Here is a 16,558-nt window from a genome sequence, read left to right as displayed (position 1 = left end):
AAATTGAACTTGATTCAGTGATTGCCTATCCCCTCTCACAAATCCTAGGTTCTATTGGATTTTTTTAGTGATTTTCACCAATAAAATACAATTTAATATATATATATATATACACACACAATTATACAAAATTAGTTAAATTCATTTTAAAAATTAATAACTTAATTAAAATAATTAGGTAACATAATTAAAGAATGAATAGATTTATCGTCAGATTAAGATGGCTTCATAATGAAATGATGATCCATATAAAATGATTATAAGTTGAGGTGGCGGAGGGAAGAGGGGGCCAAAAAAAGGGGAAGAAAAAGTCAAAAAAGGAAGTTAAAAACCACTGTTTCTGGTTTTTTCAATCGAAATCCTATTCTTAGAATCTGATGTAACCTTCGCCAGCTCCATCATTGAATTCAACCTCTCCCCCATACTCGTATCCAACAATGGCTACACCAGCCTCCCCTCAATCCAAACTTAACCTAAAATCATACCAAGAATCAACCCCAACAAAAACCCACATTTCTCACGCAGCAGCGGCTCGTTTCTTCCCGGAGCTTTTCACCATTTCCGGTCAGTTATGGCCGCTGTTCGCTTCCTCCTTTTGCTTTCTCTCCTTGCTTTTCTTACCGCCCTTTCTTTCTCTCTTTCTGATGATGAAAAAGCCCTCCTCAAGCTCAAGAAATCTTTCACCCATGCCAATTTGGATTCTTGGGTTTCCGATTCTGATCCTTGTCAGAAGAAATGGCTTGGTGTTCAGTGTTCTGGTGGTTCCGTCGTTGCCCTCCATTTGACAGGTTTACAGCTCTCCGGTCAAATCGACGTTCAGGCTTTGCTTCAAATTCGTGGGTTGAAAGCCGTCAGCTTTATAAACAACTCCTTCACGGGTTCCATCCCGGAATTCAATAACCTCACTACTTTAAGGGCTATCTATTTGTCTCAGAATCATTTCAGCGGTGAAATCTCCAATGATTATTTTTATCCCATGGAGAATTTGAAGAAAGTTTGGTTAAACGAAAACAAATTCAGTGGCAAAATCCCCGATTCGTTAATGCAACTCCCCAGTCTCATTGAACTCCATTTAGAGTCCAATCAATTTTCCGGGAAAATACCACGGTTGAAACATCCAGAAGTGCTTAATTCCCTTGATCTATCGGATAACAAACTCCAAGGCGAAATCCCAGCAAGTTTCTCCAAGTTCGAAGTAAGCGCATTCCAAGGAAACGACGGTCTTTGTGGGAGAATCTTGTCCAAAGAGTGCAACGAAACTGACATATCAGATGACAATGGCGAATCCTCGGGTAGCAAAGTTGACCAATCGGATAAAAAAGGAGCCTCGTCGGTGGATAAAAGCCAAGGATCCGATTCAAATGTAGTCGTTATTTCTATCGCCAGCATTGCTGCTGTGTTGTTGTTGGTGATTGTCGCCTTCGTTATGGCAAAGCGGCGTAGGAGGGAAGACGATTTCAGTATCTTAAGCAAAGAACCGTTAAAAGAGGAGGTTCTTCAGGTCAAGGTGTCGCAAGCTCAATCGACGACCACCACCACGAAGCGGAAGACGTCGGAAACGAGCCGTCGGAGTACTTCCTCGAAGAAAGGGTCGTCGCATGGGAGCAAGGGTGGGGGGGCTGACTTGGTTATGGTGAACGACGAGAAGGGTGCATTCGGGATGCAGGATTTGATGAAGGCGGCGGCGGAGGTGCTCGGGAACGGCGGGTTGGGGTCGGCGTATAAGGCGGTGATGGGGAATGGGTTGGCGGTGGTGGTGAAGAGGATGAAGGAGTTGAATCGGCTGGGAAAAGAAGCGTTCGACGCTGAAATGAAACGGATAGGGAAATTAAGGCACCCCAATATATTGACGCCATTGGCGTACCATTCTAAAAAAGAGGAGAAGCTAGTTGTTTCTGAATATATGCCCAAGGGAAGCCTCTCATACGTCTTGCATGGTATGATTTTACATACTCAAATTGGTCCCTATAATTGAAAAGCGTTCCAATTGCATCAATAAATTAAAGTAAAAACGTGTTTGATTTAATTCAGGTGATCGAGGAAACATTCATGCTAATCTAAATTGGCCAACACGTTTGAAGGTCATCAAAGGAATCGCCGATGGTTTGGGTTTCATTCATGCTGAATTTGCAACGTACGAGATTCCCCATGGAAACCTTAAATCCAGTAATGTTCTCTTAAATGACGATTATATACCGTTGCTGAGCGATTTCGCGTTTCAGCCATTGACAAGCCCCGACTCTCTTCCCCAAAGGTTGTTTGCATACAAATCCCCAGAATATCTTCAAACTCAACAAATCTCTCCAAAATCCGACGTTTATTGTCTGGGAGTCCTCATCCTGGAAATCATTACAGGCAAATTCCCATCTCAATATCTAAACAACGGCAAAGGTGGGATCGATATCGTTCATTGGGTTCAAACAGCGATACTTGAGGACCAAGCAGAGGATTTGATCGATCCCGAGATATCGCAAGGTTCAAGTTCAATCGATCAGATGGTTCAACTTCTCCGTATCGGAGCTGCTTGTACCGCAAGCAATCCCGATCAACGGTTGCCACTGAAAGAAGCCATTGGCAAGATACATGAGGTAAATCCTTAATTATTTAACCGCTCGTGGCAGACCCATGTTTGTTGTCGGATAGACGGTACCCAAAAGAAAAAAAGAAAAAAAAAGATTTGAGGTTGTCGGAAAGCAACGACAATTGATACAAAAGCATGGAAGATCGTTGTGCATAGCATTTTTTATGGTTGTTTTTCATGAAAGTAAAGAAAACCCTTTTTAAATGGCTTTGTATAAGGTTAATTAGAACAAGTAATGTCGGAAAAGTGACAAGTTTTCATAAAAAAAAACAAATTATTAGGACAATTTCAAACCAAAGTAGATTCACTGTAATATTATTGATAAGTTTGAAAGTCAATGCAAAAAGGTCTGTTGTATGGACGACAAACCTTCTTTTTTTTTAGTATTATAAACTTTCATGGGTTGAGTTAAGTTTCCTTGTTCGAATAATTGATATAAATATGAGCAAAAATTATATTTAAATATAAATGTTTTTATCGTTATGTAGTAATTCAAGTTAAATGTAAACTATTAGTTTGTGAATAAATGATTTGTTTGTTAAAAAGTAAGAAATATCCGCATTTCTATTCAACAGGATGTATTGAGCTCTTAAATTAAGAGTCTGTGAACCTAATGGGTGATCGTCCATTAACACTCTTTTTATATACACAAGGTAAAATATATTAGCCAGTGGCCACCCATTTTTTCTTTTATCTCCCTCTCTGTGAACCTATCATGCATATAATATTTTTTAGTGTCACATTTTGCAGTCAATTTTTCTAGTTCTCTCTTCTTCTGTGAGCTAGCATCTGCACTTTCCTGCTTCTATTTCCTAAATACGACTAATATTCTTAACTTACCTAACCTCCCTTCATTCCTTAAAAAACAATACCCATTATCTAAAAGTAACGAACCTTTTCCTTGCAATTTTAGCATAATTCTCAGATACATGTTAAGTTTGTAAAACAGGGGGCTTTGGCCACTTTGCCTTTTAACGCATCTCTTAATTATGGGATCACCCAAGGTCTGACTTGTGGCAAAGCTAAAAAATGTTTATGGACCTATTTGACGTTTTAATAAAAGTTTAGGGGTAAAAATAGATTTAACCTTTTTTATTAACATTCTCACGTCATATTTTAAGAAAATAACGATGAAGTGATCATTTTATTATAAATCGATAATATTAGTGACTAATACGTCACTTTTAAAATTTTAGTGGGTAAAATGAAACCTTAAATATTAGTGACCATTTGTAGAGTTTCCCCTACTTAAAATCGTTCTCTACCATGAAATTGAAACACCTGAAATACTCAAGTAAATTGCACCCTGCCATTTCTAGATTAACAACAAAAATATAAAACTAGATACAAATCTGTAAATGATTGTCTGGGTTTTACTCCGCCGATGAAGTGGGGCAGTGCGAGGCTCATTAAAAGGAAAACCCAAAACTAAAAACTAAGCTCTCCAAGTTTTTACAGTAATGCCCATGAGAAAGCAACTGGGCTCTTCACTTGGTTTTGAGCATTGCCCCACGCTATTGAACCGAATTCAGATCTAACTGTTGATCTCTTCCTTCTCTTAGCTACAAACCTCACAGTGTATCTCTTCTTCTCCCCGACATGCCTAAAGACGAGAGTCCGGGGCCTTACTGAAATCCTAACAGATGATGGGCCATTCACGGTCACTTTGTATATCGACCTTGCAGGGCCAACATTTGTCAATTCACGACTGTATCGAACAACCCTTTTTTCGCCAAACAAAACAGAAAATGATGGGTAATTGAGTTCACCAGGGTCTTTGAAACTCTTGGAACATGTAATATTAGGGCGCTTGACAATGGTGTTAACCTGATCAATGGTGTAGCCGAGTGAGCATAAGAAGGCTATGTATTCTTCGACGGAGATGTCATATATTAGCCCCGGAGAAAGAGCTTTGTGAGGGTCAACGTGGCCGGCGCCATGTACCCATGGGTTCGATGGTGAGCCATTGGTTGCATCAAGGAGAGATGAGTTGGTGTTGTCTTGGGCTAAATTATATAACTGACACCATTTTTTTTAATTTTCCCTTTCTGACACCGTTTGACCAATATTTCCAGAAGTAGCACCCTTTCTGTTGAGTTGGCAAAGGCGCGTCCCCGGGGACGCGCCTTTGCCATATCAGCAGACACGTGTGGAAAGCGCATCTCCGGGGACGCGCCTTACATTAAATGTCATAAATGCCCCCATCCGTTTTTCCTAACTACCCCTCCTCCTCCCCTATATAAACCCCATCAACCCTCCCTCATTCTTCACACCAAAATCATATTCTCCTCTCTTATATAACTCAAATTCTCCAACTATTTGAGTTTTAAATTTGTTATTAGTGGTAAGAAATTTATTTTTATGTTAGTATTTTTTTAAATAGTTATTATTTTTTATATTAATTTATTTATGTAAATATTATTTTTTTATTAAAATAATATTTATATAATTATTATTTATTTAGAATTATTAATTTTTTTGCTAATTATATTGTTTTGTCTACAGTTATAATGGAAAACGAAATGCTGTTGCGATTGGATATTGATCATATCTCCAGACATTTTAGCGATATGGTAATATTTTTTATAATTAATGTTAATATTTAAATTTATTTTTATTTTAAAGTTATTATGAATTTATATTAATTTTTATTTTTTATAATGTATATTATTTAGGATGCTGATCGTATTTTAGAGACTTTTATTAAAAATCCACGTATACCGACACCGGAACGTATTTTTCCATATTTGGCTTCTGCCGGGTTCGGGTATATTGCAACAATTATAGGCGGTTGCAAACTCGAACCTGTCCTAATTTCTGCACTGATTGAGAGGTGGAGGCCCGAGACACACACTTTTCACCTTCCATGTGGAGAGGCGACAATTACATTGGAGGATGTCTCTATGCATCTGGGGCTTCCCGTCGACGGAAATATGATGTGTGGTATGGCGGATGGTGATTGGCAATCAATGTGCATTGATTATCTTGGAGCTGCTCCGCCAGAGTTTAATGGAGGTAGAATAGCTTTATCTTGGTTGAAAGCTAATTTTGAGGTTTTAAATGAAAATGCTTCAGAGGATCAAGCAAAGGTATGTGCTCGGGCATATATTCTACGAATAATTGGAGGAATATTGATGCCCGACAAATCTTGCAACCAGGTGCATTGTATGTGGTTGCGGCATCTGATCGATTTTGATGAAGCTGGAAGATATAGTTGGGGTGCTGCAGTTTTGGCATTTCTCTTTAGAGAAATGTGTCGGGCGACGAATTATAAGAAAACTGCTATCGGTGGATGTCTTCTGCTTCTACAATCATGGGCGTGGTTCCGCATGCCTTTCTTATGCCCGATCGTGAATGAACCATACGTATTCCCCTTATTGTTGAGGTAATTTTCGAACTAAATTTTGATTTAAATATTTTCAATTAAATAGGGTGATATTTAGTTTATATTATATTTCATAGGTGGTCGATGAAAAGAAAGGACCATAAAAGTATACCTACTGGGTTAGAGGAAATTCGTTTACTTATTGATACGAAAGCTGGGTCTGAGGTATGTTTTTAAATTTGTTTAATTATTAATATTTTAATTTAAAATGTTAGATATAATTAGAATATTTTATTTATTTGAATTGTATATTTATATTTCAGTTTCAGTGGATACTTTATGCGAGCGATGAAGTGAAAGCTTGCATCCCACCCCACCTTAGTGGGTCATTAGAGGTATGGATATCGGTTATACCTCTTATATGTTATGCTATTATTGAGTGGCATCCAGTTGATCGCGTGCTCCGTCAGTATGGTTGTACGCAATATATTCCTGGAGCTCCTAGGAATTTAGACGACGTGCATAACATAGATAGACGAGGAAAGAAAGATGTTAACTGGGTGGTGAGACACAGAGATTGGATTGCGCTTTGGGAGAACCGATATACACTGTTGGCCTCGACAATATTACGCTGAAACTGGTCATATGGTTACGGATAACTATATGGACTGGTTTAATGAAAATGGGAAGCCGTTTCTACTTTCGGCGGAAGCACGAGGGGTTAACATTCCTAGGCGTCGAGAAAGACGTCAACCGTCTCAATATCATCGTCCCCCGACGCGTGGACGGAGAGAAAGCGTTACCGGTTCTGCATCAGTCCCACCACAACATCCTTATTCGTCGATGCCGCAGGGGTACATGCCCAGCCCTCCACTTAATATGCCAAGCCCACCAGTTTATATGCCATCTCCGCAGGGTTACATTCCGAGCCCGCAGGGTTACATTCCTAGCCCGCCAGGTTATATGCCTAGCCCGCCAGGTTACATGCCTAGCCCGCAGGGTTTTATACCATATGGAGGTGCATATACGACTATGTTTAATGATCCAGCATATGGTTCATATGCATCTTATTTGGCTGGTGGTGCTTCTCCGCAGACACCTCAATCTCCATCTGGATCACATACATCGATGCCAATGTTTCCACAGTTTTCACAGTTCCCGGTGAGCGGTGGGATTGTTACTAGCACTCCTCCAGGGTCGTTATTTTATACAGGCCCTTCAGCCCCTTCAGCGTCATCTACACCAAATGAAGAAAATGCTGCTGATGATGATAGTGAAGATGAGGAGACTGAAGAACAAGTTCCACGAAGAAATCCTCCACGAAATAGACAACCACTGCCATGTGGAACTCATTCGAGAAGACGACATCGGTGATCCAGTTATATTTAATGTTATTTAAATAATTATATTTCAGAATTTTATGTAATTTGGTTATGTTATTTAAATGTTTCATGGTTGTTACATACATATTTTTTAATGTTATTTTTTATTCACATTTAACATTAAATGTTTGATAAATGTTTTTAAAATACAAATTATATTATTCGAAATTTAAAATAAAAATAAAAATAATATTATTCAAATTTAAATTTAAAATATAAATTATAGTATTCAAAATTTAACATTAAATTTCAACTTAATATTCCAATTGTATTCGAAATTAAAAGTTATATTCCAATTATAGTACACAATACTTAAATTGAAATTAAATTTATCCATACATATGATTTTATCATTAACATATATATTAAAACGTATACATTAAAATCAACTTATGTTGAGTTCATCGATCGACGGAATCAGCCAAGAGGGGGGGTGAATTGGAAATTTATTCAATGTCACATTTCAATGCTCATTCCGTACAATTTCAATGTCACAATCAACTTATCACTTCACATTTATTCAATTTATCCATAACATTTTATCTAATTTATTCAAACTTCACATAACGTTTTAATTTAAGTTATTCTTAACTTGCTGAACTTTCAAAAGAAGTTAAATTTTGGTTATAATTTACCTGATTTACTGATATATCTAGTGTCCCCGAGGGACATGAGTGACATAATAGGGCAATGATAACATATTCTCTGATGAAATAATGGAAGGCGCGCCCCCGGGAACGCGTCTTCATGTGAATAGTGAAATAATAGGTACTGATATATCTAGTGTCCCCGAGGGACATGAGTGACATAATAGGGCAATGATAACATATTCTCTGACGAAATAATGGAAGGCGCCCCCCCGGGAACGCGCCTTCATGTGAATAGTGAAATAATAGGTACTGATATATCTAGTGTCCCCGAGGGACATGAGTGACATAATAGGGCAATGATAACATATTCTCTGACGAAATAATGGAATGCGCACCCCCGGGAATGCGCCTTCATGTGAATAGTGAAATAATAGGTACTTATATATCTAGTGTCCCCGAGGGACATGAGGGACATAATAGGGCAATGATAACATATTCTCTGATGAAATAATGGAAGGCGCCCCCCCGGGAACGAGCCTTCATGTGAATAGTGAAATAATAGGTACTGATATATCTAGTGTCCCCGAGGGACATGAGTGACATAATAGGGCAATGATAACATATTCTCTGACGAAATCATGGAAGGCGCGCCCCCGAGAACGCGCCTTCATGTGAATAGTGAAATAATAGGTACTGATATATCTAGTGTCCCCGAGGGACATGAGTGACATAATAGGGCAATGATAACATATTCTCTGACGAAATAATGGAAGGCGCGCCCCCGGGAACGCGCCTTCATGTGAATAGTGAAATAATAGGTACTGATATATCTAGTGTCCCCGAGGGACATGAGTGACATAATAGGGCAATGATAACATATTCTCTGACGAAATAATGGAAGGCGTGCCCCCGGGAACGCGCATTCATGTGAATAGTACTCCGATTATAGACACTATTATATGCAACGTATTATAAACTTTCAAAACAAACTTCAGTTCACAATCTTTCAAATTCTCAAATTCCCAAACTCTAAATTCTCAAATTCTCTGAAAATGAGTCGTCTTTCTGCTGTTGTTTTGTATGATGGAGAAATTAAGGAAGCTGAAGAGGGGGTTGTTTTTGAGTCAGATCATTATATCCCCTTAACCTTGAAGAGAAACATCACAATTGAGGAGTTAATCACAAAAATTTCGTTAAAGATTCGTGTAGCAGGCCAGAGAAGACTATCTTCACTTCAGTACAGATTTCCTACTGAACTTTTTCCGCTCACGTATACATCATTTCAGCTTTCAAACGATGATGATGTTTCTATGATGGTTGATGCTCATATGGGGAGTTCACAATCTCTTATTGAAATGTATGCCACTTTTATTGAGGTTCGTACAACTCGTGGTCTCTCATATTCCTCTCACTTTGGCATTACATATCAAACTGATCAAGTTGATAGCCCGACACAACTGATCTGTAATGATTTCACATCATTAATGGCGGATCCAACGCCATATACCATGCCATCAAGTTCAATAGGAAGGCATTCATCTGCAACTGCTTATGATCTCAACCCACGTGGCTTCACCAATAATCCATATGGCAACATATCTTCTACTTCAAGGGGCAGACATTCATCTGCCAATGTTTTCGACTTACATATGGAAATGCCAACGAGACGACAGTCTATTCACATCCCACATGATACAATGGCCTCAAGTTCAAGGGGAGGACACGCAAGCGGGAACTTATTTGACCTCAACATTGGATTATCGGAGGAACCCTCATCTCCACCAGAAGAACCTCTTCGGGAGCCAGGTGCAGATGGTGCTGAAACGGGATTATTCGTTGAACCTGACTCACCACAGTTTAACGTACATTCTGATGATGACGAGGATGACGTTCCGATAAATACAACACCAGCCGAACTTCCTGCACATATGTATGAGGCTGATTATGATGCAATGTATGAGCCTGAATTTCCAGATCTTCCTGATGTTGGCAACTATGGACTTCAATCATCAGTCAATGACGATAATTTACATATTGGAATGGAGTTCGCATCGAATGAGGAAGCAATGATGGAAATAAAGAGTTACAATATTCGTAATTCAGTTCAGTCCCGAGTTGATCGATCTAACACGGAGAAATATGTCTGCTACTGAGTCCAACGTGACAACGGATGTCAATGGATGGTCCGTGTATCAAAGAGGAAGAGGAAGAACAACTTATGGGAACTAACCAGATACAACGGTCCTCATACATGTTGTGCAACAGGTATAAACTAGGATCATCCCAACTTGGACTCAAACATTATTTGTCAAGCAATCACGCCCATTGTGAAGCAAAGCTCTCATATAGCTGTTGCAGTGTTGATTTCTGCTATACAGTCACAATATGGGTACACTGTCTCATATAAAAAAGCGTGGTTGGCAAAACAGAATGCCATTTGCAAACTTCATGGCGAATGGGATTCCTCTTACAACGAGCTGCCCAGTTGGTTTCATGTTGTGCAAAGACTTAATCCTGAGACAATTGTTGAGTTCGAAACTCAACATCATTACGTGAATGATCGAATGGTTCGCGATCACTGCCAATTTTACCGAGTCTTTTGGACTTACCCTCAGTGTATTAATGCAGTCAAGTACTGTAAACCAATTGTCCAAATTGATGGTACTTTCTTGTATGGGAAATACAAGCAAGTTTTATTATTGGCTGTGGTCCAAGATGGAAATCGCAATATTCTTCCTGTTGCGTTTGCCCTCGTTCAAGGAGAAGACACTGAGTCTTGGGCTTTTTTCCTTAAAAATTTACGTTTACATGTTGTCACCAGGGAACGACTATACATTATTTCAGACCGAGGAGCCGGGATAAAAGCAGCAATGGACTCTTTGGGTACAATGTATAGACCTCCACATGTTCAACATCGTTATTGTGTCCGTCATATTGCTGCAAACTATTACGGAAAATACAAGAAGAACGATGAACGTCAGTTAGTCGTGCGGATGGGTATGTTACTTTTTCCCAATTTTTCTATCAATTTCTTATTACTTATTTATACTTCATATTAACTATTACATATTCCTAATGGCTTAGGTTACGAACTCTTACCTCAAAGGTTTGAGTCGATGCTACAAGAGCTGTTTGGCAAAAATAAGAAGGGGTGCGAGTACATTATAGACATCAGCAAAGAAATGTGGACAAATGCATATTACGGGGGTATCGCTATGGTCATATGACAACAAACTTGGCTGAAGCAATAAATTCAACCTTAAAGGGGACACGTCATTTACCAGTCACGGCGTTGGTTAAAACGACTTATTTTCATTTTGGTCAACTCTTTGCAAAGCTCGGTGGACAAGCTCTTACTTGGATGCAAAACGGACATATTTACCACCCAAGACTAGTAGTTGATTTACAGAAAAAAGTGGCTGCATCAAATGTGATGTTAGTTACAAATTTTTCTCGCACCCGTGAATTGTTTCGTGTAACCGAAATGCCACGTCCGCTGCAAGGGATTGAAGCTAACTCTTTCAGAGTTAATCTGCAAGAGAGGTGGTGCGATTGTGGTTTCTTTCAAGCACTCAAATATCCATGCTCTCATGTCATTGCTGCTTGCTCACATTCGCATTTGGACTACAAAAAATATGTTGATCCCGTATATCAACTTTCACAAGTATTCAAGGTATATGAATTTGAGTTTCCGCCCATAGGAAACGAAAGAGACCCAAATGAGATTCAAACTTGGCTTACAATTGTACCAGATCCATTGCTATTGAGGGACTCAGGTCGTCCAAAATCTACTAGAATACATTGTGATATGGATATTCGGGAGAAGTCAACAGAACAAAAACGATGTGGACATTGTAGAAACATCGGGCACAATAGAAAAAAATGTCCAGCTCTGTTATCATCATATAACCGTCAACTCTTATGTAATTAATATTGTATTTAAATGAATGTTTTTGTTTCTAATAATTTAATGTTATTGCATTTATATAATTTGTCAATGTATGTACACCTAAATAATTGTTTTTTAACTTTTAAATACATAAATATATTTAATATATTTATTTAATATAATAATTAATATTATTAGTTATAATTTTTTTAAAATATAATAATAATTCCACCTTCTAAGTAGAGAAAAATATTAAATTAAACAAATTAAAAGTTATTAAAAAATTTATGTATACGATGACACATTTCATGTTCTGATTGGAGGATTAAATTTATCAAATTAAATTTTCAATAAGACTAATTTTATAAAATATGTAAGTCTTGAAGATTAAATATGTAATTATACTAATTTATTAACTTATGCATCAATATTTTCGTTAAATATTGATATGAGATGACTAGATTGATAACATTTAAATAATTAACTGATAAAATTAATAGATCGATAATCAAAATCAAAAATAATAATATAACCATATGTGTAATATTATAATTTCATACATTTTTCCTATAACTACAATAAAGTCAAAACTGGTTTTCATATATTGTTATATCATATTAATGTAGATAATTCACTCCACCTTTAACACACATTAACAAAATACATTTGATAATTCTTACATTATAATCGAAACATTTTACATAATATATTATTAATTTATAATAATAATAAAAATAAACTATTTATTATAAAACAAAATACGTGTCTGCTGAGTTGACAAAGGCGCGTCCGGGGACGCGCCTTCCACACGTGGCATCCAACTCAGCGAAAACGCGGGTAAAGCGCGTCCCCGGGGACGCGCCTTTGCCAACTCAGCAGAATAGGTGCTACTTCTGGAAATATTGGTCAAACGATGTCAGAAATAGAAAATTTAAAGCAAACAGTGTCAGTTATGTAATTTAGCCGTTGTCTTGGGGGTAGGCAGTGGTCATTAGAGCCGATTTGATTGCACTTGGGCTCCATTCTGGATGAGCTGCTTTCAGCAATGCTGCTAGCCCACTGATGTGTGGGCAGGACATCGACGTACCTATGGTTTTCAAACATATATAATTTAAGCAGTAAAAGGAGAAAGTGATGGCATGGATTTAAATCAGTTGCAGTAGTGCTTTCAATTATATATATATAAGGAATGTTATTTCAGTAATTACGGATATCATAATCGTACAATAATAGTCTCAAATAATACTACTATCATTAATTAATACTCGTTATTCCGACAACAAATCACTATTTGAATCTCTAAACCACTGTAATGACATATCATAAGCTTGAAAAGTAAAACCGGCAAATATATAGCCGTTATAACGTACCTGACATGATGTTGAACTCAGTCCTCCTCGGGTCTTTAACCAACCCGGTTGGACCAATAGCCTCAGACCACGCGGCCAATATGTTAACTCCAGGACCAATGATATCTGGCTTCAGTATCTGCGGTGTCACCATATTGGGTCCCCGGGAACTAAACGCCGCAACGACATGTGAAGGCCGGATTCAAGACGGTCCCACTGAAAACAAGCTTTGCAGTTGGGTTAGAATGGTACCGTACGTATTTCCTAATCAAGTCACCGATTTTCCTCCCCACCGCCATGGCAGGTAGCAAGTGACTGTCGGCCACCAATTCCTCACCGCTAGCTGGTGTATTTGCTAATATCATTCCCACCCCCCGGCGTCGCGCACAACCACTCCTTTTTCCACTCGGGCATTCGTGCCTCTATCGCAAAACCACTATTTTCCCACGAACTGAAGCCGGGTCTAGTGAACCGGGGAGACATAAATTACTGGAACTGTTATCTTTGTTGTAAACCAAACGGACCGATTTTTTCCCCATTCCTCGACCGTTGTAAAGCGAGACGCCGTTATAGCCGATTTTGTTCCCTAAAACGGCATAAGCGGGAAAATCTCGATCTAAAGTCCCGGCGCCAACGGTCATAATCCAAGGTGCCACGTTGGCAAGCGTAGCCTTGACGGGCCCACTGTTGCCAGCAGAGCAAGAGACGAAAATACCCCTCTGTACCGCCACGAAAGCTCCGAGAGCGATGGAATCGCGGTAATATGGCCCGGATCCCCCGCCGAGAGACATGGAGAGGATGTCGACGCCGTCTTGAATGGCCCGATCCATTCCGGCAAGAATATCGGATCCAAAGCAACCAGTTTCCCAACAAACCTTATAGGTGGCGACGCGTGCGTGAGTCGCCATCCCACGAGCAATCCCTCTGGCGTATCCTAGGAGGCTAGCATTGGCCACGTGAGAACCAGCTGCGGTGCTGGCTGTGTGGGTCCCGTGACCATCTCTGTCACGCGGGGACTCGATTTGTTTGGTTCTCTTGAAAATTCCGCCACTTCCGGTCGCCATATGGTAACCTTTGGAAAAGCTTCGAGCGCCGATGAGCTTCCTGTTGCAAAACTTGGGACCAAAATCAGATGCCAACTCACACTCACCGCGCCAATTAGAAGGAATCTTCGGCATGCCGGCGTCGTCGAAGCTCTTAGATTCCGGCCAAACTCCGGTGTCCAGAACACCAATAATAACATCCCGAGAAGCTTGTTCGAGTTGCTGGGTGTTAGGGCCAGCCCAGCGTCCCATCTCAGAGTCAATGCCGAGGAATCGCGGGGTACGAGTTGTGTGGAGAGTGTAAACGGTGTCTTCATAAACACCCAGAACTGAATCTGATCTGCCAAGGGACTCAGCTTGCTCTTCATCGAGAGAGGCGGCGAAGCCATTGAATGCAGCAGTGTAGGAATAAAGAAGGGAATCCGATGGGGAGTCGGAGAGTGATTGCAAGCTTGAACTGTACCAATCATGGTGAGTTTCAAAAGGAAGAGGCTTCTCTTGATGTTTCATGTGAACAATGTAGGTATTTTTAGCTGTGACTTTGAGACATAATACGAGGATGAAGAAGAAGCTTGTGAAGAACTTAGAAGAAGCCATGGAGGCCATGGCTGTCGATTACAGTCCAATGGAGAAGTGAATAGAAATCTACGTTTCACTGTCGGATTTATAACCCACTTAGATTTGTAATTACCCTTATTTTTCTGGTTTATTTTCCTCAATGCCATCTCGTTGTCTATTCATTTTATCACATTAATTAAGATTTATCTCTCAAATTTGCACAATTGCGTTGGTTTTCTTAATTAAATATAAATAATAAAAAAGAAGGTTCATGGAGGCTGATCTGTTTAGCACCAGAAGAAATAACACAAAACAAGTAAAATGGTGACACGTTCATAATTCACCTTTAAAAGATAATATTTAAAATTATATTTTCGTATCTTTTTAATTTTAAATTATTAATTTTTATGTGTATTAAGAAGATAGATTAATGTGTTTAGAGGTGGTCCTAGTAGTGCAACCAATGCAGGTGGTGTGGGAGTGGGATGGATTAATGTTATAATTATGGGCAATTCCGTATTGGCGGATATAGATATTATTTTAATACACATATATTAATACTATAAAACTTTTATATGGAATAGACATAAATATAATTTCAAGATAGATGTGATTAATAAAATAAATAATTAATAAAAATAATCAAATTTTAAATAAACACAAGTTCATTATAAAATAAGGATGGATCCGTCGCTAAATGCTACGTAATTATAAAAATAAAAAGGTTGAAAAAGAAATCAAGATGAGCCATTGTCAAGCTACTGTTTGTTAATGCCCCATGTGCAAAAATCCTTCTACCACTCTATTAACAATGGCGGCTCCTAATTTAGCGACGCTTAAGGGTGAAAGTTACCCGTTATATCCCTATATTAATAGGGATATATTTAAATTATTTTTTATTATTAAGTAAAATAAATTTAATCCATGTATTGATGAAAAGAATTGAATAATTTATTCTTATTTGACTTCTTTTATTAGTACAAAGATTAAATTGATCTATAATAATAAAAGAAGTAATCTTACTTTTGCATGCTATTATCACAAGGATGTTTTAAAAAAGGATGTATAATGAAAGTAAAATAAGATGATTATAAGATAGTATTTGTTTTAATTTTTTCTTAATTTACTGATAAACACACGTCTTATAGACGCAATTATTTAAACTCGAGTCTTTTGGGGAAAACAATATTCTTTTTACCGTTAATATTCTCTAACGTTCCTCCTCCCAATTGATACGAAAACATGATGTTTTTTGTTGTTGTAATTTTTGTATATATAATTTTTGCATTGAATATAAAATTTGAATCAATTAAATAAAGTTTTTTTTGTTGAAATAATAAATTAAAGAAAAATATGAAGAAAAGACTATTAAGGTATGTTTTTTAATTGTGTAAAACTAATGGTGAAATTGTATAAAAAGTATATTCTGAACGATGATTATGATTTTATATGTTACATGATAATATATGATGGAAATATTTTTATTTCAAAGATAATCATAATGTTTATATAAAGTTAGAGATCATTCTCAATGTTTGCACTTCAATGTATCCAATATTTTCACTTTAATGTGCCCACTGGTATGCACTTTCATATGTCAAGGATTGCAGTAATGGTACCCGATATTTTTATGCACTTAATGTACCTAATAAATTTGAATATCGTATTTTAGTTATCTATTTCATATGGTCAATTCCATTGAAAATTGAATAAAAAATAAAGCCAAAGACTCTACCTGAATGAGTATGTTATAAATTGTTATGTTATCCGATTTTGTTCGTAATCATATGATGATAATGAGAACTTTTTTATATTGTTTCATACATGTATACTTGATTGTT

At 37.9% G+C, this 16,558-nt stretch overlaps 3 protein-coding genes across 3 annotated transcripts; 1 reads left to right on the top strand and 2 right to left on the bottom strand.

Annotated features, from left to right (window-relative positions):
• The first annotated feature begins 362 nt into the window (after positions 1-362).
• On the top strand, positions 363-2,600 carry LOC120134731 (pollen receptor-like kinase 3). Its single transcript, XM_039151168.1, has 2 exons — positions 363-1,937; positions 2,032-2,600. The coding sequence occupies exons 1-2, from the start codon at positions 572-574 to the stop codon at positions 2,598-2,600; spliced, it is 1,935 nt and encodes a 644-aa protein (XP_039007099.1). The 5' UTR covers positions 363-571.
• A 1,433-nt stretch (positions 2,601-4,033) lies between these two features.
• LOC120134730 (subtilisin-like protease SBT1.8) lies at positions 4,034-13,270 on the bottom strand. Its single transcript, XM_039151167.1, has 2 exons — positions 13,138-13,270; positions 4,034-4,587 (listed from the first exon to the last, which is right to left on the bottom strand). The coding sequence occupies exons 1-2, from the start codon at positions 13,268-13,270 to the stop codon at positions 4,034-4,036; spliced, it is 687 nt and encodes a 228-aa protein (XP_039007098.1).
• LOC120134081 (subtilisin-like protease SBT1.8) lies at positions 12,661-14,784 on the bottom strand. The gene is made up of 2 exons (XM_039150556.1): positions 13,138-14,784; positions 12,661-12,854 (listed from the first exon to the last, which is right to left on the bottom strand). Exon 1 carries the CDS (start codon positions 14,763-14,765, stop codon positions 13,539-13,541), a length of 1,227 nt encoding a protein of 408 aa, XP_039006487.1. The 5' UTR covers positions 14,766-14,784; the 3' UTR covers positions 12,661-12,854; positions 13,138-13,538.
• Between the last annotated feature and the right edge of the window lie 1,774 nt (positions 14,785-16,558).

Source organism: Hibiscus syriacus, unplaced genomic scaffold (genome assembly GCF_006381635.1).
Source record: "Hibiscus syriacus cultivar Baekdansim isolate YM2019G1 unplaced genomic scaffold, ASM638163v2 tig00110597_pilon, whole genome shotgun sequence".
Lineage (NCBI taxonomy): Eukaryota > Viridiplantae > Streptophyta > Magnoliopsida > Malvales > Malvaceae > Hibiscus > Hibiscus syriacus.
This window is presented reverse-complemented; position numbering and strand designations above follow the sequence as displayed.